This window comes from Zalophus californianus, chromosome 6, assembly GCF_009762305.2.
Source record: "Zalophus californianus isolate mZalCal1 chromosome 6, mZalCal1.pri.v2, whole genome shotgun sequence".
Lineage (NCBI taxonomy): Eukaryota > Metazoa > Chordata > Mammalia > Carnivora > Otariidae > Zalophus > Zalophus californianus.
The window spans coordinates 1,203,406-1,229,980 of record NC_045600.1 but is presented as its reverse complement, the minus strand read 5'-3'; the positions used below and the strand labels follow the sequence as shown (position 1 = coordinate 1,229,980).

At 65.6% G+C, this 26,575-nt stretch overlaps 1 protein-coding gene across 1 annotated transcript; it reads left to right on the top strand.

Annotated features, from left to right (window-relative positions):
• On the top strand, window positions 1–26,575 carry INF2 (inverted formin 2). The gene is given in 23 exon segments (XM_035728130.1): window positions 1–113; window positions 12,082–12,481; window positions 13,547–13,662; window positions 13,729–13,888; window positions 14,248–14,281; window positions 14,831–14,972; window positions 15,721–15,862; window positions 16,074–16,497; window positions 16,499–16,797; window positions 16,949–17,094; window positions 17,185–17,246; window positions 17,793–17,895; window positions 18,108–18,193; window positions 18,570–18,670; window positions 19,407–19,477; window positions 19,562–19,669; window positions 19,758–19,828; window positions 20,535–20,655; window positions 20,991–21,155; window positions 21,285–21,387; window positions 21,718–21,879; window positions 22,421–23,035; window positions 26,404–26,575. Coding segments are annotated over 22 exon segments (3,651 nt in total). The 5' UTR covers window positions 1–113; window positions 12,082–12,090; the 3' UTR covers window positions 26,433–26,575.

The following is a 26,575-nucleotide window of genomic DNA, read 5'->3' as shown; positions in this document are numbered from 1 at the left end:
CTTCCGTGCGCCCCGCACAGCGGGAGCCCAGCCCGAGCGGTGCAGAGCCCGCGGTGGGCCGGCAGCCGCGGCCCCTGGCCCAACCCGAGCGAGCACCGCCGCGCCCCAGCCCGGTAAGTCCGCGCCTCTGCGCACCCTCCCCACGAGCCGCAGGGGAAACTGAGTCCGAGCGAGGGAGCTCTTGGGGCCGGGGAGGGGGGTTGGGGCAGCGCGGGGTGCGCCCCAGGGCGGCGGGCTCCGGGCTCCCAGCTCCGGGGCGGCGCCCCAGGAGCCCCTCGCACCAGGGCGCAGCCCATCGCGGACTGCCGACCCCCGCGCGGAGACGTGGCCCGCACGTACTGACGGCGGTGGCGGGTCGAGGGTCAGCCCGGCCAACGCCCCGCCCGCTGCGGGCAGAATTTCCCCTCCCCGCGGCCGCCACATCCTGACCATGAATCAGCCACAGTTGGGAAAATAAACTTCAAGTTCGGGTCGGCAGCCCGGGTAGCCCCGCGAGGCGCGCGCCGGCCGGAGGTCCCGCCTGTGCTGTTGTGTCTGTAGCTACTTGGGCGCAGGTGGGCGCACAGGGGGCCCTGGCACCCCCACAGGCAGGCCTTGGGGGCATGAGTCCCCATCACTGCTCGGGTTCCTCCTGGCTGGGGCTGGTAAGCCTGGGGGTGGGAGGCTGGTTCTGTGCTCCTCCAGCCCCACCCCTGAACCTCCTTCCTAAGGAGGGAACTGAGGAATGAGCATGACCTCAAGAAGGAACTGGGGTCACCACTTCCATCAGCCCCCAGCTGCTCCCGGGGAGCTCAGGCGGTGGATTCTGTGTGCCTGGCCTCCTGAGGTTCTGTAACCTAGGGCCCCAGGATGGTGGCCGGCCTCAGTTTGTGACCACAGCGTTAGTGCCCCATCCTGGCCGGCCACACCAGGAGTCCATGTAGGCGGAGATGGCCATGACCCTGGGAGAGCTGCAGTTGGGAACTTCCCTTCCCACCAGCCCCGCCTCCTGCCCCCTCAGGCAGTGGGACCTGGGCAGGACTTTTACCTGCTCTGGGCCTCAGTTTCCCCATCTGACCCTGAAGGATGGGGACAGTGGTTCAGGCGTGGACCTTCTCCCTGTGGCTCTCAGTGGAGAGGAAGAGACCCAGAGCAAATGCCTCAGATGCCTCCACGGTGCTGTCCAGGGCAGAGAGCCTTTGGGGAGAGGGTGCTGCAGACCTAGGGTATCAAGTATCCGCATTCAGTGCCAGGTCTGGAGTCTGGGGCCTCGCAGTCAGTGCCACACTCCCTCACCAGGGCAGCACCAACTCCTGATTTAAAAAGCCAGGTTGGGCAGTAGCCCCAGCTGACCCTGCCCAGGCCCCACCTTCCGCCTCCCCCGAGGAGCTCGGGGCTGATGGACAGGTCATCCGAGGGGCCCTGCTGGGGAGGGGACCAGGGTGATCTGTCTGTCAAGGTTGCACTGCTTTCCAGCAGAGAGTTAACTCTCAGGTGAGGCCCCCCCCCATTCTGTGGAGGTGCTGATGGCTGTCGGAGCTAATTGCACACACCCCACATGCCGGGACCTGGGAGCTCCTAACCTTACGTACACTCTGTTCGCCTTTCATCAAAGTGCAGTGATTTTCCAGGCTGGAAAAGTTAACAGGTGCCTGAGGGCTGGGGAGGGATGGAAGGCAGCCGGAAAATGTCGGGCACTGCCGGCAGGTGCAGGGCATGATGCGGTCGCCCTGGCTCTGAACCAGGGCAGGGAGTGTTCTCCAGGGCACCCAGAGGAGGAACCGGAGGCAAAGTTCCCCCACAGTCAGGGATGGGGTCTGACTGAGCTGCCTGGATCCTTCCTGCTCTGGTCTTGCACACAGCGGGTATCTAGTAGTTGCATGGTTCGAGGCCCAGTGGACACAGTGGATTGGGAACGGCATGTCCACCTCTATTTCAGGACAGGGGACAGAAGTGGGTCTAGAGGAGACAGCCCAGGATAGGTTGAGGCCGGGCAGGAGCCAGTCTCTTCGGGGCTGTCCCCAGACAGCACCACGCCTGGGAGACCTGGATGCCCAAGATGATGAGGCTGGTTTCAACCCATAAGGAAGGAGTGCATGTGGGGGTTGAACTCCCCATCGCTGGAGGTGTGAGAGCAGGGTCTGACCCCGGCTGCCTACCAGCACCACCCTGGGAAGGAGGGTCTTGCCCGTTCCTCCTCTGAACACGGGGCAGACTGGTCCTGAGTGGGTGTGGGGTCTGTTCATACAGCTGCCCCATCTACGCAGCGTGTAGAGAAAAACTCCAAGATGAAGGGAAGCTCTTTGGCGGTGACCGCCAGCCTCCTCCCCAGCCAGGCAGGGAGAGAGGGGCAGGGTGGGCCTGCACCTTCCCCAGGTGTGACTAAGGAAGGGACGGACTGGGTGTGGGGCTTCTCCGGCCCCGCTCTGCCAGGTGCTCAGCAGAGCCTGGCCTGTGCACGGCAGCATTGCCAGTGCCCTGAGCAGGGTCTGTGTGCAGAATGAGCGAATGAGCACAGGAACGAATGAGCCAGCCTGCCACGTTCCTGCCCCACGGCCTCCAACCCTCACACCGACCCAGTGAGGCGTGGGTACTGTAATTACCATCTGTTTCCCAGAAGAGGAAACTGAGGCACGAGGCTGTTGGGTTGTAGAATCAGCAGTGCCATTGTGGCAGGACACATTTATAAAGCCCTACTGTGTGCATCAGCTTCTATGCTCACCTCACTGCTCCAGTGGGCTAGAGTGCGGGCGTACAGGAAGTGCTTCCCCGGGGTCAAGGTGAGAACTGGCTGGTCCCAGGGGGGCACCTGGAAGCCAAGGCTAGCCCCATGTCCCTCGTCACTGCCACAGAGACCTGTGGGGTCCCAGCACCACTCTGGGAATAAGAGAGCTTTGTCCTGGCCAAGCAGCACCCTGGGACTCCCAACAGGGGAGGGGGCGGGCACCGGGGCCCCTACCTGTGTGACTCCAGAGCAGCCCATGCAGACCTGGGGGATGGTCACAGATGCTGGCATGACTAGACCACACAGAGGCCCCTGCCCCGGGGCGACCTGAGGACAGAATGCCTTCTTCTGCCTGCCCCCCCCCCCCCCCCGGCTCCCCTCCACCCAGACCCACCTCATCCCTGCAGTTTTCCCTGGTCAGGGCACCCTCCCGTGTGCTGCTGCAGCACCCTCCACCACCCCCTCCCTGTGAGCTGGGTCCAGGCGGGGAAAGAGGGCTGGAAGGTGAACAAGAGCCCCCTGCTCCCATGAGCTTGGCCTGGGCGACCCCACAGGGAAGGCAGAGCCCACCAAGCCGGAGTGAGTGGCCAGGGCCACTGAGGGTCATCGGGTAGAGCCATCCATGGGTGGGAGACCAGTCAGGAAACACACCTGGGGGGGTGGGGGCAGACTGTGCTTCCCATTTAGTAGATGGTGCCTCTGAGGCCTAACCTCCAAGCCTGGCGTTGAGGCTAAGCCAGGGCACAGTGGGTCGGAGAGGAGGAGGCCAGTTCCGCACACACACGGAGCCCTGGGTGATGGCTTCCCTGCACTGTCCCCAGCGCCCATCATGCCCAGCCAGTGCCCGTCCCCACACACGCTCACACACACACACACACGTGCGTGCACCCACACACATGCACTCACACAAACACACACACGCTCACACACACACACACGCAGTCTCACACACACGCGCGCGCGCGCACTCACACACATGCACTCACACAAACACACGCACTCTCACACAAACACACATGCGTGCGCACTCACACACATGCACACTCTCACACACACACCCCGTGGGGCAGGGGTTTCTCTGTTCCTGAGCTCAACCTTGGCCTTGCCGAGTGCCGGTGGACATGAGTGTGGATGTCAGCATGGGCCCTGGCCAGCTGTGTCAGAGGGCCTCAGTCTCCCCGTCTGTGCCTGGTCCCAGGTCCTCCTGGGCCCCGGGTGTGGCCTCAGTGTGCAGCCTGCTACCCCCGCCGTCTGTGTCCCCATGCCCAGGTCCCCATTTCTGCTCAAGTATAGCTTGGCACACAAGAGCAGGGAGGCCAACGTCTGCTCTTCGGCCGGCCCTGGGGGGGAGGCGCTCCCTGTCCCCCTTCCCTGCCTGTCTCTACCTTCCCCGTGTGTAGACATGAGTGTCTGAGAACAGAAGCCCCACGTGCCCAGATGGGATCCTGCCCGTTTGGAGGCACCTACGACCCTGCCTGGTGCTTCCGGGCTGCATGGAGGTGGGGACAGAGGAGGTGGGGGGCCCAGCCCAGGAGGGACCGTGCAGGCCAGGCAGACCTAGTGGCCAGCAGGTGGAACTGGCTCAACCAACCCAGCATCCCTAGAGAACATCCCGGCCATTTTAGGATGAGAAAACCAAATCCTCAATGGGCCTGGCCCTAGGCAACTGGCAAGGAATGCCTCGGGGTGTCTCGTGCTGGACACTGAGTGTCTTGCTCACCCGCCGAGCCTGGGGGTCCAGGGACCGAGTTGGGGCTGCTCCCAGCTCGATGTTGGCCCCCGGCAGCCTGGCTGAGGAGGAGGAGGCGGCGGGGGACACAGTGGATGGGTGGGCACTTGGGAATTTCCAGGGCCCGGTTTACAGATGGCGTCCTGTGGATCTATCAGCAGGCTCAGGGGTGGGCATTGACATGCTCGTCCCCATTGAGGACTGCAGCCAGGGCCCTGGCAAGTCCTGTGCGTTGTCCAAGGGACACAGTCAGGCCGTGGCAGAGCCTGACCTCACCCAGAAGCTGAGCCGTCCTCTGTCCCCAGGGCCCTAGCCGCAGCTCCTGGCAGTGCCAGGCGGCCCCTCCCCCCTCCATCCACTGCTTTGCTCTCCCTGCTCCCGGGCTGGAGGCTGGGACGTGGGCCAGGGCCAGGGGCTGGGACAGGCAGTGGGCGGTCCTCAGCTGCACCCCACCAGCCTGAGGCCTGAGACAGGCACCACATGCGGGCATCAAGGGTCCTCCCAGGCCGGGAGAGGCCTTTCCCGAGGGCAGCAGGGAGACAGGGAGGGACATGGGACCTCCTGGAGGAGGCATCTCTGAGCTGCATCTGATCTTGGGGGGCAGAACCCAGGAAGGAGGGATTTTGGTGCCAGCCTGAGGTCTTGGTGGGGCCCAGGGGAGGCTCTGAGGGTAGAAGGTGCGCCTGCAGTAGAACAGCCCCAGATTCAAACGCCGCCCTGCCCCCTGGGGGCCAGCCAGCTCCTCACGCTCCTCACACCCAACCACAGGTCCGTACCGCTCACTCCCCTCAAGCAGTCACCGACGGAACTGGCCACCCCATGCCGGCCGCTCTCCTGTGCTGGGGCAAAGGCCGGCAGCCCCTTCCCGCCTCGGGCCGCCAGACTCTGGACCCGAACCCTGAGCATGTCATGTCGGAGGCGTCCAGGCCCTCCAGGGAGCACCCGCCCCCCAGCCCGGCCTTCCTCTTCCACGCAGCTGGGGAGATGGAGAACTGGGCGGCAGCGAGAGGGCAGACCCAGTCCTTGTGAGAGCCCTCAGTGCAGGTGGAAGCGAAAGTTCAGCTTCCTGGCGTAGGTGCCTCCGCCCTTCCTGCCCGCCCCTATGAGCAAGCCATCCACTGGGGGAGGCGGGATCCCAGACCAACCCCAGCCCTTTCCCAGAAATGCAGACACACAGTGTCGGGCCCAGGGCTGCACTGCAAGCACCCGCCTCCCAGTGAGCAAGGGGCTCCAGAGCTGCCCACCACCCTCTAGCAGGTGTTTCCTGTTTGACCAAGTCCATGCTCTACACCAGGGCAGCCCTCTCTGTGGCTTTTCTGTGGCTTCCACCTGCTTCTATCCTAACCCCTGGAGGAGGCAAACAGGCCACCCGCTTCTATCCTAACCCCTGGAGGAGGCAAACGGGCCACCCGCTTCTGTCCTAACCCCTGGAGGAGGCAAACGGGCCACCCGCTTCTGTCCTAACCCCTGGAGGGGGCAAACGGGCCACCCGCTTCTGTCCTAACCCCTGGAGGTGGCAAAAGGGCCACCCGCTTCTGTCCTAACCCCTGGAGGGGGCAAACGGGCCACCCGCTTCTGTCCTAACCCCTGGAGGGGGCAAACGGGCCACCCGCTTCTGTCCTAACCCCTGGAGGGGGCAAACGGGCCACCCGCTTCTGTCCTAACCCCTGGAGGGGGCAAACGGGCCACCCGCTTCTGTCCTAACCCCTGGAGGGGGCAAACGGGCCACCCGCTTCTGTCCTAACCCCTGGGGGGGCAAACGGGCCACCCGCTTCTGTCCTAACCCCTGGGAGGGGCAAACGGGCCACCCGCTTCTGTCCTAACCCCTGGAGGGGGCAAACGGGCCACCCGCTTCTGTCCTAACCCTGGAGGGGGCAAACGGGCCACCCGCTTCTGTCCTAACCCCTGGGAGGGGCAAACGGGCCACCCGCTTCTGTCCTAACCCCTGGAGGGGGCAAACGGGCCACCCGCTTCTGTCCTAACCCCTGGAGGGGGCAAACGGGCCACCCGCTTCTGTCCTAACCCCTGGAGGGGGCAAACGGGCCACCCGCTTCTGTCCTAACCCCTGGAGGAGGCAAACGGGCCACCCGCTTCTGTCCTAACCCCTGGAGGGGGCAAACGGGCCACCCGCTTCTGTCCTAACCCCTGGAGGAGGCAAACGGGCACCCGCTTCTGTCCTAACCCCTGGAGGGGGCAAACGGGCCAGGCTTGGGCACCGCGTGTCTGATATCAGTGCCACCTGCCCCCAAATCCCAGGCCTGGCTTCCCTGAGCAGCGGTGTTGCCTGGCTCTCAGCACCAGCCTGCCCAGCCCAGCCCAGCCCCCTCGGTCCCCCTCCACCCTGCGTGCCACAAGGGAGACCAGCTGCCGGCTCTGCCTGCGTCCCTGGCGACCTGCGCTGGGGGTGGGCCCCTCTGAGCCCAGTTCCCCTCAGAGACTGTGGGCCTTCTCTGTCACTGTGCTCTTTCTCTCTTTCTAATTATGAAAATGACCACATGCACCCCAGAAGCAACTTCTGTTAGCATTCAGGCATGTGTCTGGTGGGACACGCTGGATGGCTGAAATCCTACACAGTACGACTTGGTGTCCTACTTCCTGTCTCTGTTTTTAATTCAGCACCACTGTGGAGGTCTTGGTGCCCACCCGCCCCCAAGCAGCCCCTCCTGTCTTGTTGCTGGATGCACAGTGGCCCGGCAGGCCCCCTCACACACGGTGGGATTGGGAGTTGGCGTTCATGGGAGGGCTTGGGAGGCACAGGCCCCACACTCCATCCTGGGACTGCAGGCAGCAGGGGGCTGGAGCGCTCCTTGCACGGGAGACCGGCCAGGGGCCCATGAGGACACCAGCCCTTGGTGAAGGCCGTCTGCACTCTGTGCCTGGGGATGGATGGGCGGTGGGTAGGCACCCAGTTGTTCCTCCTTCCCCAAGGCCCACTGTGCACGGCCTCCGGCCCGGGATGAGCCCCTGGTGGGTGACCCACGCTAGTCCTTTGAGGGCTTCTGGCCTGGTGGGGAAGGTGGTGCATGCACCGGAGGCTTGAAAGGAGCCCAGGTGATGGGAGGGAGGGACATGGGGCATCTGAGTAGGAATCAGCTCCAGGGGCATCCCCCAATCCTGCAGGGCCCCGACTGCCCCTGAGCTCCAGGGAATTGCTGCTGAAACACGATACAAGGGTTGCCAGGCAGTGGAAAAATTTGGAGCTAAAAATACAGTGTGGCAGCCCCTGCCTCCCAGTTCCGGAACCCCGCTTCTGCCATTGTACCCGCCTTCCCCAAGGAAGACAAGCTCACTCTCTGCACCCCGCCCCCGCGCCCTCACTGGCTCCGGGCCCAGAAGCACCCCGGCCCCTGTGCTGACGCTGGCAGGGCCACCCTGAGGCTGCCTCCCCACAGCAGCCAGCCCCTCCCCCGGGTGCCCCTGTTGCCAGCTGGTGCCTCCCCGCCCCCTCACTCCCCACCCGGGCCCCCCAGCGCCTCCCCCAGCTCTCGCAGTGATCTCGGAACAGAAGGCCAAACCCGCTCCTCCAGGGTGCTGAGCGCTGGCATTTCTCTGGGCTTCCCCACCCCCACCACACTGTTCAGACCCCAGGGGGCCCATGCGGGGGCGGTGGGGGGGACCTCCCAGCAGCCATGCCCATGACCCAGTTTGGTGCCCAGTGCCCACCTCAGGAGGCCCTCCCTCTCTGGCTCAGTTTCTCCATCTGCATGGCAGGGGCTGGACTCTGAGGTCGGGGGGGGGGCGGGGAGGGGGCAGCTTCGACCCTGCCCCCTGTCCCCCTCCAGGAACACACTCTGCTTGACAGACGCCTGCCAGGCAGGGGCGGTGCCTTCCCATGAGTCAGCACAGCTGCCTGCGCATGTAGGTGCCTGGATGGAGGTGCCCAGTACTGCTGTGCGGGGCCTGGCTGGGCGTGGGCAGAAAGGCAGATGGGCGTCCACGTCTCCTCCTGGTCCTCATGGGCTGGGTGAGCTCGGGTGAGCAGCGCACCGGGTCAGTGGACTGACCCAGGTGAGGGGGAAGGCATGACCCTGCCCCAGCGGGAACCCCACTTTATTGGTACAACAAAATTGAGCGCTGAAGAAGCATTGGGGAACGTGCCATTCATGTCAGAGCCCCAGTATCTTCCTCTGCAAAAGGCCCCTGCCCACCAGAGTTCCCCCGGTGCAGGGGGAAGGACGGACTGCCTGCGGGGCACTTGGGGGTTGCTGAAGCGCCCCCACCTTTCAGCTGCCCGAGGGACTGGGTAGGGCCTGAACCGCCAGGTATTTGGACCCTGGAAGACAGTCGTGCTCTACAACGGGTGGTGCCTGCCGCAGAAAAAGGCTCTGCAGATGCAAATTCCTGCGCTGGCCCCGCCTCCGGCAGGCTCTGACCCCACCCCCATGTGGGGTGGGGGGACCCAGAGATCACATTCCTGAGCGTGTGGCCCCGCCCCACCCTGACTAGGCGGAGTCTGGGAGGGTCCCTGCGACCCCCCGCCCTGTCTAGGCGCCAGGCTGGCTTGCCGCCAGACACTCAGCCCACGGGTTGGGCAGGGCTGGGCAGGCCGGCGGGCGGGGCCGGGCAGCCCGTGGACGGTATGACAACAGCCAGGAGCGCTCGTGAGCGCTCACTCGGTGCCCGCCGGGTCCAGTTTATCCACTGGGAACCCCACAGCACCTGTCAATTGACAGACCGGGAGCAGAGGGGGGAGTCCCATCCCCAGGAGCACACAGCCAGTAAGCCCAGGGGTCTGGCTCCTGCCTTCCAGCGCGCCGCCACCCACGCAGGTCCCGGCTATTGCCGGGAAGGCTTGTTCCCCACCGTTCTCCTGACAGCAGCAAATGCCTCCTTCCCTCTGGGGCTCCCGGCAGAAACGTTCAACCACCATCCGCACAGGGACAGGCTGTGTCTTCGGAGCTGCTCCTGGCAGAGACTGGGTCACCACCCCCTGAATTTGGCTGAGACTCCAGGCCGGCAGGAGAGTGGGAGCGCCTTATAGTTTGATTATATGTATACGCGGTCATGGTTCCTATGGACGTATAGCGTTCTATCCGTGTATACAGTGTGTGCATGTGGAGCGCGTCTAGGCATCCTGTCTGTTGTCAGGTGTGCGATATCACATGCCTGTATGTGAGGCATTCGAATACATATGTACATGTGACATGCTGTGTGTGTACTGTTCTGTGCGCGTGTATGACGCGTGCGTGGAGCGTGTAACTTCTGTGCGCGTTTATGACGCGTGCGTGGAGCATGTACTGTTCTGTGCGTGGGTATGACACGTGCGTGGAGCGTGAAACTGTTCTGTGCACATGTATGATGCGTGCGTGGAGCGTGTACTACTCTATGCACACGTATAATGCACGCATGGAGGGGCATGACCAGCTTGTGAAACTCAGCTCCAGGGCACACAGCTTAGGATCCTTCGTGGGCAGGCAGGTAGACAGGGCTGATCACCTCCTGCAAGGGGGCCCCTGCAGGTGGGGTCTTTTGGGGTAGTGAGCTGGGGGTGCACAGGGAGGCCTAGGCATTGCTAGGTGGGGCGCTCTGGGCTATGCAGGCTGTCTGGGAGAGGTTGTTTTCTGCATCTAGGGACCCCTGTGGCTCTTGGCTAGAGAAGACCCTTAGGATGCTGGAGGCCTGGCCTGGGAGAGTTCATGCTCCAGCCACTCAGCCTGTGCCAAGGAAACAGGGACTTGGGCCAGTGGGGCGGGGGTGGGGCAGGGAAGGGAGGGTCAGTCCTGGCTGCGCCTTTAAGCGGCAGCACCCAAGGTGGGCGGCAGTGTGTGCAAAGACCGCTTGCTGTGCTTTTCATGGTGCCGGGAGCAGCACCCTCCCCTGGCCCCAGGAGACTGCCCAGGAGGGACCAGAGCCACAGCTGGAGGCCGGGCAGCTCAGAGGGCAGCAGTGATGAGAAGCCAGGAGAGTGCGAGGGCAGCCTGAGGCAGGGCCTGGAATGGGTGGGCAGAGGCAGCCAGAAGGTCTTGCGCATCTGGGTGAGTGGACGGTGGGGGAGGGGGGCGGGTGGTGAAACCGTGCCGTCACAGGGAGGGCTGACGGACACCCCGACCCCCCTGCAGGGACGCCCATACCCCCTGCCTCTCTGGATGCTCCCAGTGGGCAGATGCCAGAGGTTCGGGTGAGGACAGGGTGGCTCACACAGGACGAGTGGCCTGGTGGGCCCAGAGCCGGTTCGCACGCAGGCCGGAGCCCTCTCTTCCCCTCAACCAGACCGCCTCCCTGGGGCACCCCCACGAGCCTGCCTGGCACTCAGCCAGGCAGGAGGATGAGGGGGCTGGGTGGGGGGCTGGACTCCTGGCGTGGACCACTGCAAACAGAGGAGGGGCTGCTGGAATGCCGGGCCATCCCATGCCTGGGGCTCTGGGGGAACTCGGGGAGCACAAAGGACACCCAAGACACTGACCAAGGCAGAGGGGGAGTGGGGCCTCCAGGAGTGCCAGCCATGAGCCAGGCCAGGGACAGGCACCCAGGCTCCTGTCCTCACTCCACCTCTATCTCCTGTAGGACCTCAGATGGCCCCTGGAGTCTCCCCTTAACGTACCGGGTCCAGCAGCCCTGAGAGGGAGGCTGGGCTGGATGGCCAGCCTCTCTCTGGCCACCCTCTGCCTGGGGTCTAGGCTCACTCGGTTCTGCCCTTTCCAATTCTGGGGACTGGGCATGTGACCTGGCTTCTCTAGGTACCACCCTCCTTTCCTCTCCTGTAACGTGGGGCGGCTGGGGACCTGGGGGGGGCAGTGGCGGGGCCAGGCCCTGGGCATGAGGCTCGGTGGTCCTGCCATGCTCTGCTTCCCGGGCACCCTCTCAGCAGCTCCATGCTGTCCTTCTCACGCACTAAATACAAGACCCGAGCCATACATGGTCACAGGAGAGCCTGGGCTGCCCCTGACCTTTGAGGCCAGTCCCCAGCGGCTCTGGCTGAGGACAGCGTCACCGTCGAGGGCCCCGAGGAGGGGGGCTTAGTGGGTGTGGCAAAGACACAGTCACGGCCGGCCTGTCCTCTTGGGAGAAGGCAGGGTTGGGGGGCATTCTGGGTGGGGGGCTCACACCTGTCAAGCCTGCATCGAGTAGAGCTCCACATGCCAAGGGCCTCGGGGGACATCCGGTCCTCTGCCCACACAGATGGACGAACTGAGGGCCTCAGAGGCCAGGCTGCTTTCCCACGGGGCCCTGGCCTTGCTCGTGATGGGGTGGGGGGGCGCTGGGCATGACCCTCGAGTTGGCCCCTTCCCCAGCCTGATGGCGTGGGCAGCCCCTAAGTGCCCAGGGTCTGGAACGGCCCCCTCCGGTTGCCCCTATCTGACCCTGGCCCTGGGGCAGGGGAAGTGCTCCTAGGACAAGATAAGGGAGCCCCAGAGATGCCACTTCTGTTGCATCGTCACCACTGGGTCAGTGGTGTTCCTGCCAGTGTAGCCGCCTCGAGGTCCTCGGGTGGACAGGGAGGCGGTGCTGCTGCCCACTCGGCCGATGTGCAGCTCATCAGGGGTGTGCACGAGGAGAAGCCTGGGACGGGGGCGGCCCTGACGACGGGACGAGGGCACAGTGTCCCCCGGGCAGGCCCGTCTGGCAGGCGGTGGGAGACACCGAGGCAGAGGACACTGCCTCCCCCCGCAGGCTGGGGGCTCACGCCCGTCTCCCCCTGGCCCCACAGGTCGGCAAGATGTCGGTGAAGGAGGGTGCACAGCGCAAGTGGGCCACACTGAAGGAGAAGCTGGGGCCGCAGGACTCAGACCCCACGGAGGCCAACCTGGAGAGTGCGGAGCCCGAGCTGTGCATCCGGCTGCTGCAGATGCCCTCCGTGGTCAACTACTCGGGCCTGCGCAAGCGTCTGGAGAGCAGCGACGGTGGCTGGATGGTGCAGTTCCTGGAGCAGAGCGGCCTGGACCTGCTGCTCGAGGCCCTGGCGCGCCTGTCTGGCCGCGGGGTGGCCCGCATTGCCGACGCCCTGCTGCAGCTCACCTGCATCAGCTGCGTGCGCGCCGTCATGAACTCGCAGCAGGGCATTGAGTACATCCTGAGCAACCAGGCCTACGTGCACCAGCTCTCCCTGGGTGAGCCGCAGCCTGCTGCCGGGCACACACACACCCCTTCGCGACTCAGTACAGAGGCTCCCGGCCTCCAAGGGCAGTGGGAGGGGTGGGGTCGCAGGAGAGAACTCAGCGAGGCAGCAGGGAGGGCGTCCTGGAGGAAGAAACCAGGCTCCCGTTCGCCCCAAGTCTGAGCCCTCCAGGTCAGCTCAGAGCCATGGTCGTCCAGCTGCTGCGCCTAGTTGTCCCTCTGGTCCGTGACTCCGCCTGGCCTTTCCGTCCAGCCCTGTGCTTGTTCACACCCCGCCCCGTCCCCCCGGCTCCAGCCTACGGCGCCCCTCCCTCCCACCTGCCACCCTGGTTCGTGCCCTGGCAGCCAGACTCACCTGGGCCAAAAACGCAAGTCCACCCTAGTAGCCCTGTTTACCTTCCACCTGGCTCCAAGCCCCTGACCTCCGCGGGGCCACAGCCCTTCAGTTCTGGCCAGCACTTGAAGCTGGTGGCATCTTCTTCCACCTTTCCCCACACCCCTACCCCTGCCCATTCGGTGCCCTGCTCCCACCGCCTGCTCAGGCTACTCTGTGCCTTTGTGCACCTGCTGACTCCTTAAGTTCTCGCTCACGGTCACCTCCTCCAGGAAGTCTCCCCAGGCTGCACCCAGCATCAGTCTCCTACCTTTGGGAGTGACCTCAGGTGGCCCTTAGTGAACAGGGGTCACTGTGTGTCCCTCGCCTGTCAGGCTGTGCTGCTCTATGGCGGATGGTTGGAGCTCCAGGAGGGGGCAGGGACGGTGGGTCGGCCCATGGGGGTGGGCGAGTGTCTGTGTGGGTGAGCAGGGACCGCTCTCAGAACTAAGGCCCAGCCCAAGCTGACCGTCCCTGCGGGGCCTGGCGCTCAGGTCCTGCAGGGGATCAGCGCCGGTGCAGAGCGCCCCCTGGTGTCCACCTGCAGGCCCTGCTTGTCCCGCTGGAGGGGGGGGTTCTGTCCGAGGGTCAGACGCGTGGGGAAGGGCCGCAGGGAGGAGGAGGAGGAGCCCAGGCCTGGGATCGATGGCGGGGGGACCCACTGAGCCTCCCCGGCCCTCGGCAGCTCTGGACACGTCCAACGTGATGGTCAAGAAGCAGGTGTTCGAGCTGCTGGCCGCCTTGTGCATCTACTCCCCCGAGGGCCACATGCTGACCCTGGATGCCCTGGACCACTACAAGGTGAGCCGCGGGGCGCCTGGGTCCACGCTGGGCCAGGGCGCGTGCTGACCCTCGCCCGCCCTGCAGACGGTGTGCAACCAGCAGTACCGCTTCAGTGTCATCATGACTGAGCTCTCCGATAGCGACAACGTGCCCTACGTCGTCACCCTGCTCAGTGTGATCAACGCCATCATCCTGGGCCCCGAGGACCTCCGCACCCGCACCCAGCTGCGTGGGGAGTTCACTGGTAAGTGCCCGCGGCCCGCCCCGGTGCCTCCTGCAGGAGATGCCCGCCCCCCCCACTCCCCTAGGGCCCCGGACATGAGTCCTGTATGGCTCTCAATGTGAGGCTGATCCCCCAGTTCCAGTCCTGCCAGGGGTGGCAGTGACCATTTAGCGGGGACGACCGTGTTGCCCTCCGGAGCGTTCTGGGTACCTGTAGCAATGGCAGGGTCCCCCTCCCGCCCATGGGCTGGGTGTTCTGGGTGGGTGGAATGAGCCCAAGGAGAGTGCAGAGGGGAAGGCATCGGAAGACGCAAGCAACCCGGGGTGGGGGGCTGACCAGAGCAGTCTCTGAGGCCCGCTGACCCCGCTGTCCCTCCCCAGGGTTGCAGCTGCTGGACACCCTGACACGGCTGCGGTGAGTGCCCACCGCTGTCTCCAAAGCCAGGCTCACCCTTCCCTCGGGTCCCACGCAGCACCACCTCCAGAGGGGCAGAGGCGGCTTCCAGGAGTGGCCCCAATGGGCCCACCCCACTGGACCCAGGTCCCAGTGACAGTGCAGTCTGCCGTCGTTCACACTGCCTGACGGGCCACCCTGCAGAACCGCTCTGCCCAGGGGCTTGGGGGCTGCCAGATACGACACAGGACACCCCGTCAAGCAGGAGTGTAGACGGACACCAGAGCGTTCTAGCATAAGCATATCCCAGATTCGCATAGGACACACTCATGCTACATATCATTCACTGTTTTCCTGAAATTCAAACTTATTTGGGTTCTGGGAACCCACGCAGCTGAGAATGCCCCTCCCAGGCCCCATCAGGACCACTCTCCTGGGTGGGGCCACCTGTCCCAGCTACAGGGCCACGTGCCCAGCACAGCCCCGTTCAGAGAGGTCTGTGCGTCTGTCCAGGCTCGGGGGAGATGGGGGGGGCAGCAGCCTCAGCCCACCCGGCCCCTCTCGCCCCAGGGACCTGGAGGATGCCGACCTGCTGATCCAGCTGGAGGCCTTCGACGAGGCCAAGGCTGAGGATGAGGAGGAGCTCCTGCGCGTCTGCGGGGGCATCAACATGAACAGCCATCAAGAGGTCTTTGCTTCTGTGTTCCACAAGGTGAGCTGGGGCGGGGCAAGCTGGGCCTGTCTCCAGAGGTGGGGGTCCAGGGCTCAGACACGGCTGTCTTCCCTGACCTGGAGACCCCACCCCGACAAGAGCAGTGGGGCCAGATCTGGAGCCACATCAGGGAGCAGCGAGGGATCAGGGGGCTGGAGACAGGAGGAGCCCGGAGCTGGAGTGGGCAGCCTGGGGGCAGTCTTTGCTGTCACAGGCACCGAGCCAAGGCCACGGGACCCAGGAGGACAGCGTCCCAAAGACCTGGGCTGCCCAGAGGTAGCTGAGCTGTCCTGGGCCCCCACAGGCGGGCTGCCTCGAATGGCCTGAGGGGCTTCCGGACCAGCAGAAGGCCAGGAGGCCGTGTTCTGGTTCAGCTCAGGCCCTCCCTGGCCGGGACCTCCTGTCTTTCACTGAACCCACGGCTCTCAGCCAGGGGACGAGTGTCGCCAGGGGGCATCCAGAAACATCTGGACACATTTGGGGTGGTCTCAGTCGGGCAAGGGGTACTACCGGCTTCAGGCAGGTGGAGACCAGGGATGCTGTGAGACCTCCCACAATGCCCAGGGCAGCCCCCCGCGTGGAGAGGTGTCCAACCCCAAATATCACCAGTGCGGCAGTCAGGGAGCCCCGGCTCTGGTTCATCCAGAGCGGTGACGGGGTGGACGTTCCTGGCAGTCTGAAGCCTGCCGCTGTCAGCCTGCCCCAGGGAGGGCACGGCTGCCCATCCACCCTTTTCCTTGCCCCCCAGGTGAGCTGCTCCCCAGCCTCTGCCCAGCTGCTGTCCATGCTGCAGGGCCTCCTCTACCTGGAGCCCACCCTCCCCTCCAGCCAGCTGCTCTGGGAGGCTCTGGAGAACCTGGTGAACCGAGCCGTGCTCCTGGCCAGTGACGGTGAGCAGGTGGGGCAGATGGGGGCGTCCTGCCCACAGCGCCCTCCCTGACCCCAACCCAGCAGGCACAGTGGGGTCTTAGACCGTTGTGGGAGGGTCCCGTCCTTGGCCCCTCACCCACCCTCTGTCTGAGGGCAGTGGCCATGCCTTGCCTGCCGCCCACCACCCACCTCCTCTGGCGCCTGCCCTGACCCTGGACACCCCCTCCACAGTCCAGGAATGCACCCTAGAAGAGATGGTGGAGCGGCTCCTGTCCGTCAAGGGGCGGCCACGCCCAAGCTCCCTGAACAAGGCCCACAAGAGCGTCCAGGCCGACCTAGGCCAGAGTCAGAAGGGCAGCGTGCCCCAAAACAGTGGTGCCCTGAAGGCGGGTGTGGAGGGCCGCCAGCCTGAGGCCGACCTCACCAGCCTGCACACTGTCGACATCCAGGGCTCGAGCAGCATGGTCGCCCCACAGCCGCGGGCACCCACCCCAGCCCCACCTGCACCCCCACTCCCCGGCTCCCCTGCAGGGCCTCCTCCCCCGCCCCTACCTCCCCCACTGCCAAGCCTGGGGGCCCTGGCCCCCCCACCCCCTCCCCCACTGCCAGGCCTGGGGGCCCCCCCACCCCCTCCCCCACTGCCAGGCCTGGGGGCCCCCCCCACCCCCTCACCCACTGCCAGGCCTGGGGGCCCCCCCACCCCCTCCAGCACCCCTGCTGCCTGTCTCGGGTGGGGTCCTCCCTCCCCCACTCCCGGGCACGGGATGCCCCCCTCCACCCCCACCCCTGCCGGATCTGTCTGGCTCCTCTAGGGTGGGTGGTGAGGAGATCATTGTGGCCCACGTGAGCCACAGCCTGGACTCTGCCTGGGTCCCAAGCCACCGGCGAGTAAACCCTCCCACTCTGCGCATGAAGAAGCTCAACTGGCAGAAGCTGCCGTCCAAGGTGGCACAAGGTGAGGACCCCCCGGTCCGCGTGAGTGGCTGCCTTCCCTTGGCCGGGGGCTGGGCCCTGCTGGGCGAGTGGCCCGCCGTGCCTGCAGCATCCTTGCTCCTGTCTGGGCCTAGGCCCAGGCGTGAGCCTGACTGGAGACACCTCATGTGCAGAGCACAACTCCATGTGGGCCTCGCTGAACAGCCTGAGTGCCGAGGTCGTGGAGCCCGACTTCCCCAGCATCGAGCGGCTCTTCTGCTTCCCCCAGGCCAAGCCCAAGGAGCACGTGGCCGCCCCAGCCAGGAAGGAGCCCAAGGAGGTGGGGCCGGGCTGGGGCTTGGGCTGGGGCTTGGACGGGGGCCTCTGTGCTGCTCTCAGGGACCAACACCAGGGCCGGGGTGTTTTCCAGATCACTTTTCTGGACTCCAAGAAGAGCCTGAACCTCAACATCTTCCTGAAGCAGTTCAAATGGTGAGCAGCCCCTCCTGGCGAGTCCCCTCCCCTCCCCTCCCCGGCACCTCCCATCTTGGGCTGCACAGTGCCCTCTGCAGGCCGCTCCTGGGAATTGCACACCCCCCTCCCCGGGGCCAGTCAGCTGCAGACCGCCCCAGCTGGGGGCCCTGGAGAGCACCCGTCCCCACTTCCTGAGGAAGCTGAGGCCCAGACAGCAGCGGGCAGTGCTCCCGGCCCCCAAGTCCTTGCCTGCAGCTGCTGGGCACTGGCTCCTGCCAGGGAGCTCCCTGGGCATGCATGAGCCGGCCTGCCTGGGTCCTGAGCAGCCCCCTGGAAGGAGGAGCAGAGGGTGCAGACCCGGAGGGCGGTATTCAGCCCCCAGCCTCGTTACTGTGTGACCCCAGCCAGGGGGTTTGCCTTCTCTGTGGCCCAGCAGCTCGGGCCCCCAGGCAGCAGAGAGATCATGGGCTGAGGGCAGCCCCTGACTGGCAGGGTCCCCAGGAGCCCACAGGAGGCGGCCATGCTCCCTGGGCTCCCACCCCAAGCACGCCCTCTCTCCTGCAGCTCCAACGAGGACGTCACTGCTATGATCCGGGCTGGGGACACCACCAAATTCGACGTGGAGGTTCTCAAGCAGCTCCTCAAGCTCCTTCCTGAAAAGCACGAGGTGAGTGGGAAAGAGCCTGCGGGCCCTGCCCTGGGGGCCCCCAGCAAGGGACAGAGGAGAGGACACATGGACACACGGTCCGGAGCCGCACGGAACTGTGCTGGACATGAGTGGGCCCTGGCGGGGCAGGTACACGCAGGTGCCGGGCAGTGCAGGGGGCTTCTGGGGGGGGATGGGAGCCGGAATCCCATGTGTGGGCCCCCTCCCTGCAGATCGAAAACCTGCGCTCCTTCACAGAGGATCGGGCCAAGCTGGCCAACGCCGACCAGTTCTACCTCCTGCTGCTGGGCATTCCCTGGTGAGTGGGCAGCCCTCGGACCCCAGGGCCCATTGGTGGGGAAGGGGCAGGGGGGAGCTGGGCCCAGACCTTGAGGAGGGAGTGGGGCTGTGCAGACTGTTCCCTCGGGACTCCGCGAGGGCTGCACATATCACTCACGCGCCCACCTGCTCTGATAGGGAGGGGCGCCCTGCAGGGAGGCACCTGCCCTCCTGGGCGCACCTGGTGCTTGTCTCACGTGCCCCTTCCCGGGCCCTACCCCAGGCCTGCTGAGTCCACCGCTGGGACCTCGCCCAGGAACGTGCACATTGAACAGGGCCAGGCCATCGGCCCCCGAGCTGGGGGCCCAGCACCAGTGAGGGGGGGCCCCGTCCCTGATCTCCTGCTCTGTCCCCAGCTACCAGCTGCGGGTAGAGTGCTTGCTACTGTGTGAGGGCACGGCCGTCGTGTTGGACATGGTGCAGCCCAAGGCCCGGCTGGTCCTCGCTGCCTGCAACAGTGAGTGGGGGGCAAAGCCTGGGGCTGCGGGGGACCTGGCACCTGGAGAGCAAGCGGTCCCAGGGGTGCTGACCTTCCCCACCTCACCACAGACACACAGACACACCCCTGCTCTGAGACCCACACCGTGCACGTGCACTCGTGTGCATCTGCCGACACGTGCACACGGACACAGGCAGGCACCCATACAGAGCTGCATGTGTGCACATAGTCACACGCGCACACACAGACGCAGGCCCCCGTGCACACAACGAGCGTGCACACACAGGTACATGCTCAGGGACACACATGTGCACACTCACCGCTTTCTCCAAGTGAGGGACGAGCAAGACCATACCCAAGCCCCGGGGCAGGGACGCAGGCAGTGGACGTCCACTCCCATCCTGGCCACAGAGCCAGGAAGGCCACCCTCCCCGAAGCCCCAAGGGATGACTGGGGGAGACCCACCCGGGGAGGCCACAACTACAACCTTCAGCCTTCTGGGAGCTTCCTCTCAGCAGCGTCACCCCCAGAAGGGGGCAGTGATGGTCTGCGCCCGGGGCGGGGAGGGTGCAGGGAGTGCTGACGGTAGCAGACCTGTACCCAGAGCCCCTGAGCCTGTTCACGGTGGGGGGGATTCCAGCCACCCTGCCCACCCCTGGACCGCGCCCGGGGGAGGGGAGTGAAGAACCCCACGCCACAGCCTCAGACCCCGTGCAGCAGCCTCCCCTCCCTCAGCCCTGGTGCCCTCCCACAGGCCTGCTCACCAGCCACCGGCTGCCCATCTTCTGCCAGCTGATCCTGAAAATTGGAAACTTCCTTAACTACGTAAGCGAGCCCCTCCTGCCCCCACCACCCCCGCCCCCCCCGCCAGGCGGCAGGGGCCCTCACTCCTGACCCGGACCCTCGCAGGGCAGCCACACGGGGGATGCAGATGGCTTCAAGATCAGTACGCTGCTGAAGCTCACGGAAACCAAGTCCCAGCAGAGCCGCGTGACGCTGCTGCACCACGTGCTGGAGGTGGGGCCGTGGGCTGGCCCCCGAGGCTCGGGCATCCCCGGGGCCAGGGTGTTGCCACGGGGCTCTCACTGGACACGTCCTGTTGCAGGAGGTGGAGAAAAGCCACCCAGACCTCCTGCAGCTGCCCCGGGACCTGGAGCAGCCCTCCCAGGCAGCGGGGTAGGTGCCCCCTGCCCCCACACCGGCGCCCCCCCCCAGGCCCCTGACCTGCACTGGCACCCCCCCACCCACCCACCTCACCTGCCCTGGCTCCCTCCTCTGGTCCTGGCCAGTGAGGTGGCTGGGCCACGCTAGGCCCCCAGGAACCACTGCCCCATAGAAGGCTCACTTTCACCTCAGACTAGGACCTTGGGTCCATCATGGCCTGTCCCCACGTGATTTACAGGAGGAAACAGGCCTGGGGGAGGCAGGGAGTGACCTGGTCACGGTCACGCCAGGGGCCAGGCTGACGCCACCTCTTTACAAGGTTGAGCCTCACAACAGCCCGTGTGGAAGGCTGCGCCACTCCCATTGCACAGATAGGGAAACTGAGGCCCAGGCAAGTGGGGCTGCATTTATGGGGTCCCTCAGCCCAGAGGGGCGGCTCAGGGAGGGTGGCCTGGACCTTCCAACTTCAGGTACCTGCTACTACAGAGGGTTCTCAGGCCTGAGAGCCAAAGATGGGCTGAGCCACCGGGGTCACTGTCCCAGCATTTCACCCCCAGCACCGCTTGGCCCTTCCCAGAGCCCTGATGTGTTTCTAGCAAACTGCGGGTGTGTGGTCCAGCGTCCCCCGCTGTCCCTCTGCAGGCAAGGGGCTCCACTGACCCCACAAGACTGGACATCAGCTGTCACCTGACCCCGCGGGGCTTGGGGTGTTTTTCAGGATCAACCTTGAGCTCATCCGTTCCGAGTCCAGCACCAACCTGAAGAAGCTTCTGGAGATAGAGCGGAAGGTGTCCTCCTCCATCCCTGAGGTGCAGGAGCAGTACACGCAGCGCATCCAGGCAAGCCAGGGCCGGGGTCTGGGCCAGGGGGGCGATGCTGGATCGTCTCCAGGGCGGGTGGGGGCCTTGCTGCAGGTGCGGCAGCCTAGGTCCGCGAACCAGGCAGGGGCCGGTGAGCATGGGGGGAGGACAGAGCCAGGGCCAGGGGCCCTGCAGGAGGACAGCATGCTGTCCCTGGTCCCAAGGTGGTTCCTGCAAGTGAGGGGCTTCCCCGATCCCAGGGGCCGCAGTGCCCAGACCTCCTGGTCCCGCTGTCTGTGGGGGCCACTGCAGGTAGCCATCCGGCCCGGGCCCCACCCTGCCCCCAGGGCTGTGACCGTGCCCCCTGCCCCCAGGCCAGCATCGAGGCCTGCCAGGCGCTGGATGAGGTGCTCCAGGCTGTCGAGCAGAAGAAGCTGGAGTTGGCTAGTTACCTGTGCGAGGAAGCTCAGCAGCTGTCCCTGGAGGACACGTTCAGCACCATGAAGACCTTCCGGGACCTCTTCATCCGCGCCCTGAAGGTGGGCCGGGCCGCACCCCCTCGCCGACCTCGGGCAGAGCAGCTGGAAGCACCCCTTAGTGCCAGGCTCGCGTCGTCCCTCGAGGGCTGGGGTCACGGGCTCCGTGTCCACCTGTGTCCACCCGCGCAGGAGAACAAGGACCGGAAGGAGCAGGCCGCGAAGGCTGAGAGGAGGAAGCAGCAGCTGGCGGAGGAAGAGGCGCGGAGGCCGCGGGCGGAGGACGGGAAGCCTGGTGAGGCCGGGCCCGGCGGGGGGCGGGAGAGCTGGGGGGGGGGAGAGCTGGGGGCGGGGAGGGGGGACAGCCCGGCGGGGGGGCCGGGAGAGCGGGGGGGGGGGGGGGCGGGGAGGGCTGGGGGACGGCCCGGCGGGGGGGCCGGGAGAGCTGGGGGGGCAGGCCTCCATGGGGCCAGGTCTGCAAGTCCTCCGTGCTGGTGCTCGACCCCCATCCTTGAAGTTCTTGGGGCACCGCCCACCCCCTCCAGGTCATCTCCTTTTCAGCGTCACCCGGGTGGGCTCCAGGGACCCACAGGCAGCCTCTCTGAGGGTCTCTGGGGCTTCTCAGTCAGGAGGGGAGTCGGGAAGCAGGAGGAAGTGTGTGTCATCGATGCCCTGCTGGCCGACATCAGGAAGGGCTTCCAGCTGCGGAAGACGGCCCGTGGCCGAGGGGACGCGGAGTGGGGCAGCAAGGCGGCTGCCACGGACCCGCCGAGGGACAAGGCGCCTGGTGAGACCCTCTCCCGCCTCTCATCACCATTTCCCTCCTGCCGTCCTTGCTGCCCGCCCCCCCTCCGGGAAGCCCTCTCTGACCTCACAGGAGAGTCCTCCGGGCTGCTCCCTTGTTGCCTGAGAAATGGCATGGCCACGAGGTGGGGCTAGAGGGGCAGCTCGGCCTCCTGGTGTCCCGTCCGCAGCGAGGGCCTTTGACAGGCGCCCCTGTCCCCCGGGCCCAGAGATGCTGAGGTGGTGGGAGAGGTGGGCACGGGGCCTGGGGGAGGGGCGCTCCACTCAGCGTGGCTGCTCGGTGGGGGGGCGCCCTAGGGAGGCTGAAGTCAGCCCAGTGCCCCCTGCTCGGCCACACCGTGGGCCTGCTCTCTGGGAACCCACACCTGGAGGCCACCAGGGAAGTCTCCTGGGGCTGTGGGCTCTGCAAGGCTGGTGGCATTTAGGTAGAAGCTGGGATGGACGGAGGCCTCCCTCTCAGGCACATCCTCAGGATGGTCTGGGAGTCGGGGCCCACCCTCAGCTGCCATGTCCTGTGTCCACAGCGGCCCCCAGAGTCCCCTCCGGAGGCACCGGCTGCCCCACCTCTGAGCCCCGGGGCTGGGACCTCTCAGATGCCACTGCCCCGGGCCCACAGCCTCCTGCAGACCCATCAGAGGAGGGCGGGCCTGGGCCCCTGGAGAGGCGTTCTTCTTGGTACACAGACGCCAGCGATGTCCTGACCACCAAGGACCCCCAGAGCCCCCAGCCTTCTCAGGGCGCCTGGCCCGTGGTGCTGGGAGATGCTCAGGCCCTGAAGCCTCTCAAGCTCTCTGGTGACAAGCCCCCCGGGGCCACAGGGTCGAGCCAAGATGCTGAAGACCCCACAGCCCCTCAGGGCGTCTGCCTGGCTGAGGCCGACAGCACCGTGGAGGGGCCGCCGGACGCAGCTGCCCGCGGCCGCAGTGCCCAGCTCCCCGCCACAGGCCCTGGTGTGGCTGGGGATGGGGACCAGGAGGGCACAGCCCCAGATTCTGCACTGGACACGTCCTTGGACAAGTCCTTCTCTGAGGACACAGTCACGGACTCTTCAGGGTCCGGCACTCTCCCCAGGGCCCGGGGACACTCCTCAAAGAAGACGGGCAAGCGAAGGAAGAAGCGCCCCTCAAGGAGCCAGGAAGGTAACTTGGGGCTCCCCTCCCGTCATTCCTCGTCCCCTGGCAGCAGGGGACCTGGGTGGGCAGGGCACATGGGGCTTGGGGGCATTGGCGTGTGACCCACAGCGGGACCTCGAGCTCTGAGCCACGGCTGGCCATTCCCTCCTCTCCCCCCAAGAGTGGGTGATGCCCAGGACACCCCACGTCCTGCAGGAGAGGAGATGGCCACCCTCCTGCTCATGAGAGGAGCAGCTTCGGGAGGGGGGAGCACTGCCCTTGTCCCCACGCCCCTCGCCCACCAACTCCCGTTTCACACCGTCCCCAGCAGGAGTGGTGGCCGGGGCGGGTGTGGCCAGGGGCTGCCTGAGGCCCAGCCGTGTTTGGCTCCGCATCCACGCAGCCCGAGTGCCGGGCGGCCTGGCCCCAGCTCCGAGTTCAGGGTAGGTCAGGAACAAGCTGTTGAGTGACTTCTCTTATTTGAAAGCAGAGGTTGTCCCTGACTCTGACGATAATAAAACAAAAAGACTCTGTGTGATTCAGTAAGGTACGTACCCGTGCTGGCGCCGCGCACTAATGGTGGTCGCAGAGGCCAGGCCTGCACCCAGCCCCTCCTGGACGCTAACCCGCTTCCTCCAGCCCACCTGGGCCTGTCAGCAAGCCTGCCCGCCTCTGCCGCTGGTGGTGGGACCCGCCTGGCTTCTGCCTTCCCCTCCCTCTCTGGAAGGGCAGGAGCCGTGCCTTGCTTAGCGGGTGTCTCCGCTGTGGCCAGGTGTGACCTTGGAGCTGTGCGCTGGCAAATAGGTCTCAGGGCGGGGGGGGGGGGGGGGGTTTGATGGCGGAGGGGGGGGCTCTGATGGCGGGGGTGGCTTGGCCTCCTAGGCCTGGCAGGACAGACGGAGGTTGCCCCTGTCCCAAGTGGTCTGGCTAACCCGGGGCTTTCTTGACTCCTATCCCCCAGAGTGGCACCTTTATTCTGAGACCTTCCATAGGCACACCCCAGCCCTCTTCTGGCCCTTGTCGGACCACAAATGTCCCCAGGGAGGCAGTGAAGGACAGAGACAGTCCCAGGGGCCGGCTGCCAGGGAGAAGCAGGCCACAAGCCCTCTCCAAGGAATGGACGGACCTCCCCTCCCTGGCGGCCAGGTCCTGGGGACCACAAATGGGTCTGTAGGCACATCCTGGGTCCACTGCACCAGGCCTCCCAGGACCCCCGAGGATGGGCAGGACCGTCATTGTCTCTGACGTGGCCCGAGAGGCTCACAGATGCAGACAGACAGGCCCGGGGTCCCTACTGCATTCTGGACTGTGCTAGGGGCGGGCAGACCAGTTCATCACAAGCAGGGAGCCACCTGGTTCTGCACACACCTGCACCCAGCTCGGTGCCACGGTGCTGTGCTGACCTGCAGGATTCGGGGCACAGAGGAGAGGTCCAGCGGGGCCAGAGGAAGCAAAGGCAGGAGCCAGGTCAGATGTATCCCTCTTTACAGTTTATCCTCACTATTGGGCACAGCCTTTAGTCTCAGTTCCAGAGTTTGCTCCTGGGGTTACTTTCTGAGCTTGGCTCTCTGGTGGGAAACACCAGCGTTAGCAAGTGGGGCCAAGTGGTCTGCGGGTTTGGGGGGCTGGCAGCCACATGTGGCCACTGCCCAGGGAAAGATCAGGGTGCCCAGCACAGCTCTGTGCTCTCTGTGGACCGCCCCCGCCCTCCAGCATAGCGGCCCCGCTCCCCCACCCTGGGCCCCAGCATCCCAGTGGCTGGGGGCAGGAGAAAGGAATGCCACCCTCCTTGTCTCCTCAACCTTTTATTTGGAAAAACTTCAACCAGACAGGGAATTTGCAAGATCATAACGAGCACCACATACCCTTCACCCTGAAAGGTCAAGAACTTGCAAAAAATAGCGAAATTACCAGCATTTGCTGCATTGCTCTCAACTTTACGAAAGGGTTTGAGAGTTAGAGGCACCATGCCACTTGAACCCAGCCCCCAGGGTCTCCTGAGAATGAGGCTGCTCTCCCCACCCGCCACCCAGGATGTTTCGGGGTCTGTCGTGTGCAGCCCCAGGCCCCAGCAGGGCCCGGGCAGGGGTCCCACCTTGCCTGGTTGTTTTGGCTTGTTGGAAGTGAGACGCCCCCCCCCCCCCGGGACCATACATCCAGCCTCTGTCTGTCTCAGGCGGCACCCGTGTGGAAGGCACCTTCACTTCAGGGGTGTCCCACGACCGCCCCCCCACTGCTTCTGGATTGTGTTTGGGGCAGGAATTCAACACACGTGATGTGGGTCCTCCCCAGAGCCCCTCAAGAGGGGCTTGGGGCCTTTTATCCCCTGGGTGGGGGCCTGGATGCCGATTACCTGGTTGAGGTGATGATTTGGGAGCCCCCTGCTATGTGGTGCCCCAGCCCCACCTTGCCCTGGGTCCTGGCACCCTGGGGGGGGCTGACAGAAACCCTGCTCTGAATGACTTTTGACTTTTATTCTCACTTCTGTGCCCTATCTCTTTCAAGCATGATCCTCAAACCCATCTGTTCAAGACCCACAGGGAGCCTGTGGTGGCCATGGGGGCGGGGCATTTGCAGGGAAGAGCTGAGCAAGGGCCCCTGGACCAGAGGGCTTTGGTGGGCAGGGGGCCTGCAGCTGGCAGGGACTGTGGAGGTGGGGCCCTGGTGCCCTGGGGACCAGAGCTGGAAAAAGACAAGTCAGGAGGCATCCAGTATAAGGGGTGGATAGGGAAGCAACTGAGGAAGCTCCAGGGAGAGGCAACAATGGGGACTGATGAGGGTAGACGGTGTGGCATGGGCCTGGGGGGAGGGCAGGGCCTGGGGGAGAGAGCAGGGCCTGGTGGGGGTGGGGGGGCAGGCCTGGGGAGGGGGCAGAAGAGAGCAGGGCCTGGGGGGGTGGAGAGCAGGGCCTGGGGGGGGTGGAGAGCAGGGCCTGGGGGGGGGGGGTGGGGGAGAGCAGGGCCTGGGGGGCGGTGGAGAGCAGGGTCTGGGGGGGTGGAGAGCAGGGTCTGGGCAGGGGTGGTGGGGGAGAGCAGGGCCTGGGGGGCGGTGGAGAGCAGGGTCTGGGGGGGTGGAGAGCAGGGTCTGGGGGGGTGGAGAGCAGGGTCTGGGGGGCGGTGGAGCGCAGGGTCTGGCGGGGGCAGGGGAGCAGGCCCAGAGATCCAGGTGGACAAGAGTCAGCTGGCTGGGGGTCATCCCAGCCCCTTCCACCTGCAAGGGTCTTGCTGCTCAAGAGCAAGGGCCTGGGGTCAGCGTGGACCCGGGGAGACACAGCACACAGGCCGCCAGGCCATGGTGACGGGACCACAAGAGCCTGGGGACCTGGCGGCAGGCACCTTGGCACTGTCCCCAGCAAGTCTGCTCCTAACGATGCCATTTCCTCTCGCTCCCCACAGGCCTCAGCCTTAAGCCCAAAGCCAAGTGAGAGTGCCCGCGGCCGGCCCCCACACAGCAGTGGGCCCCTGGATGTACTGCTGAGTGGGGCTCCTCCAGGGCCAGGCTGGAACTGGGCCCCTGAGAAACCAAAACTCTGTGCCTTACCCTCCAGGGAGGTGGGCCTCCCAGAGC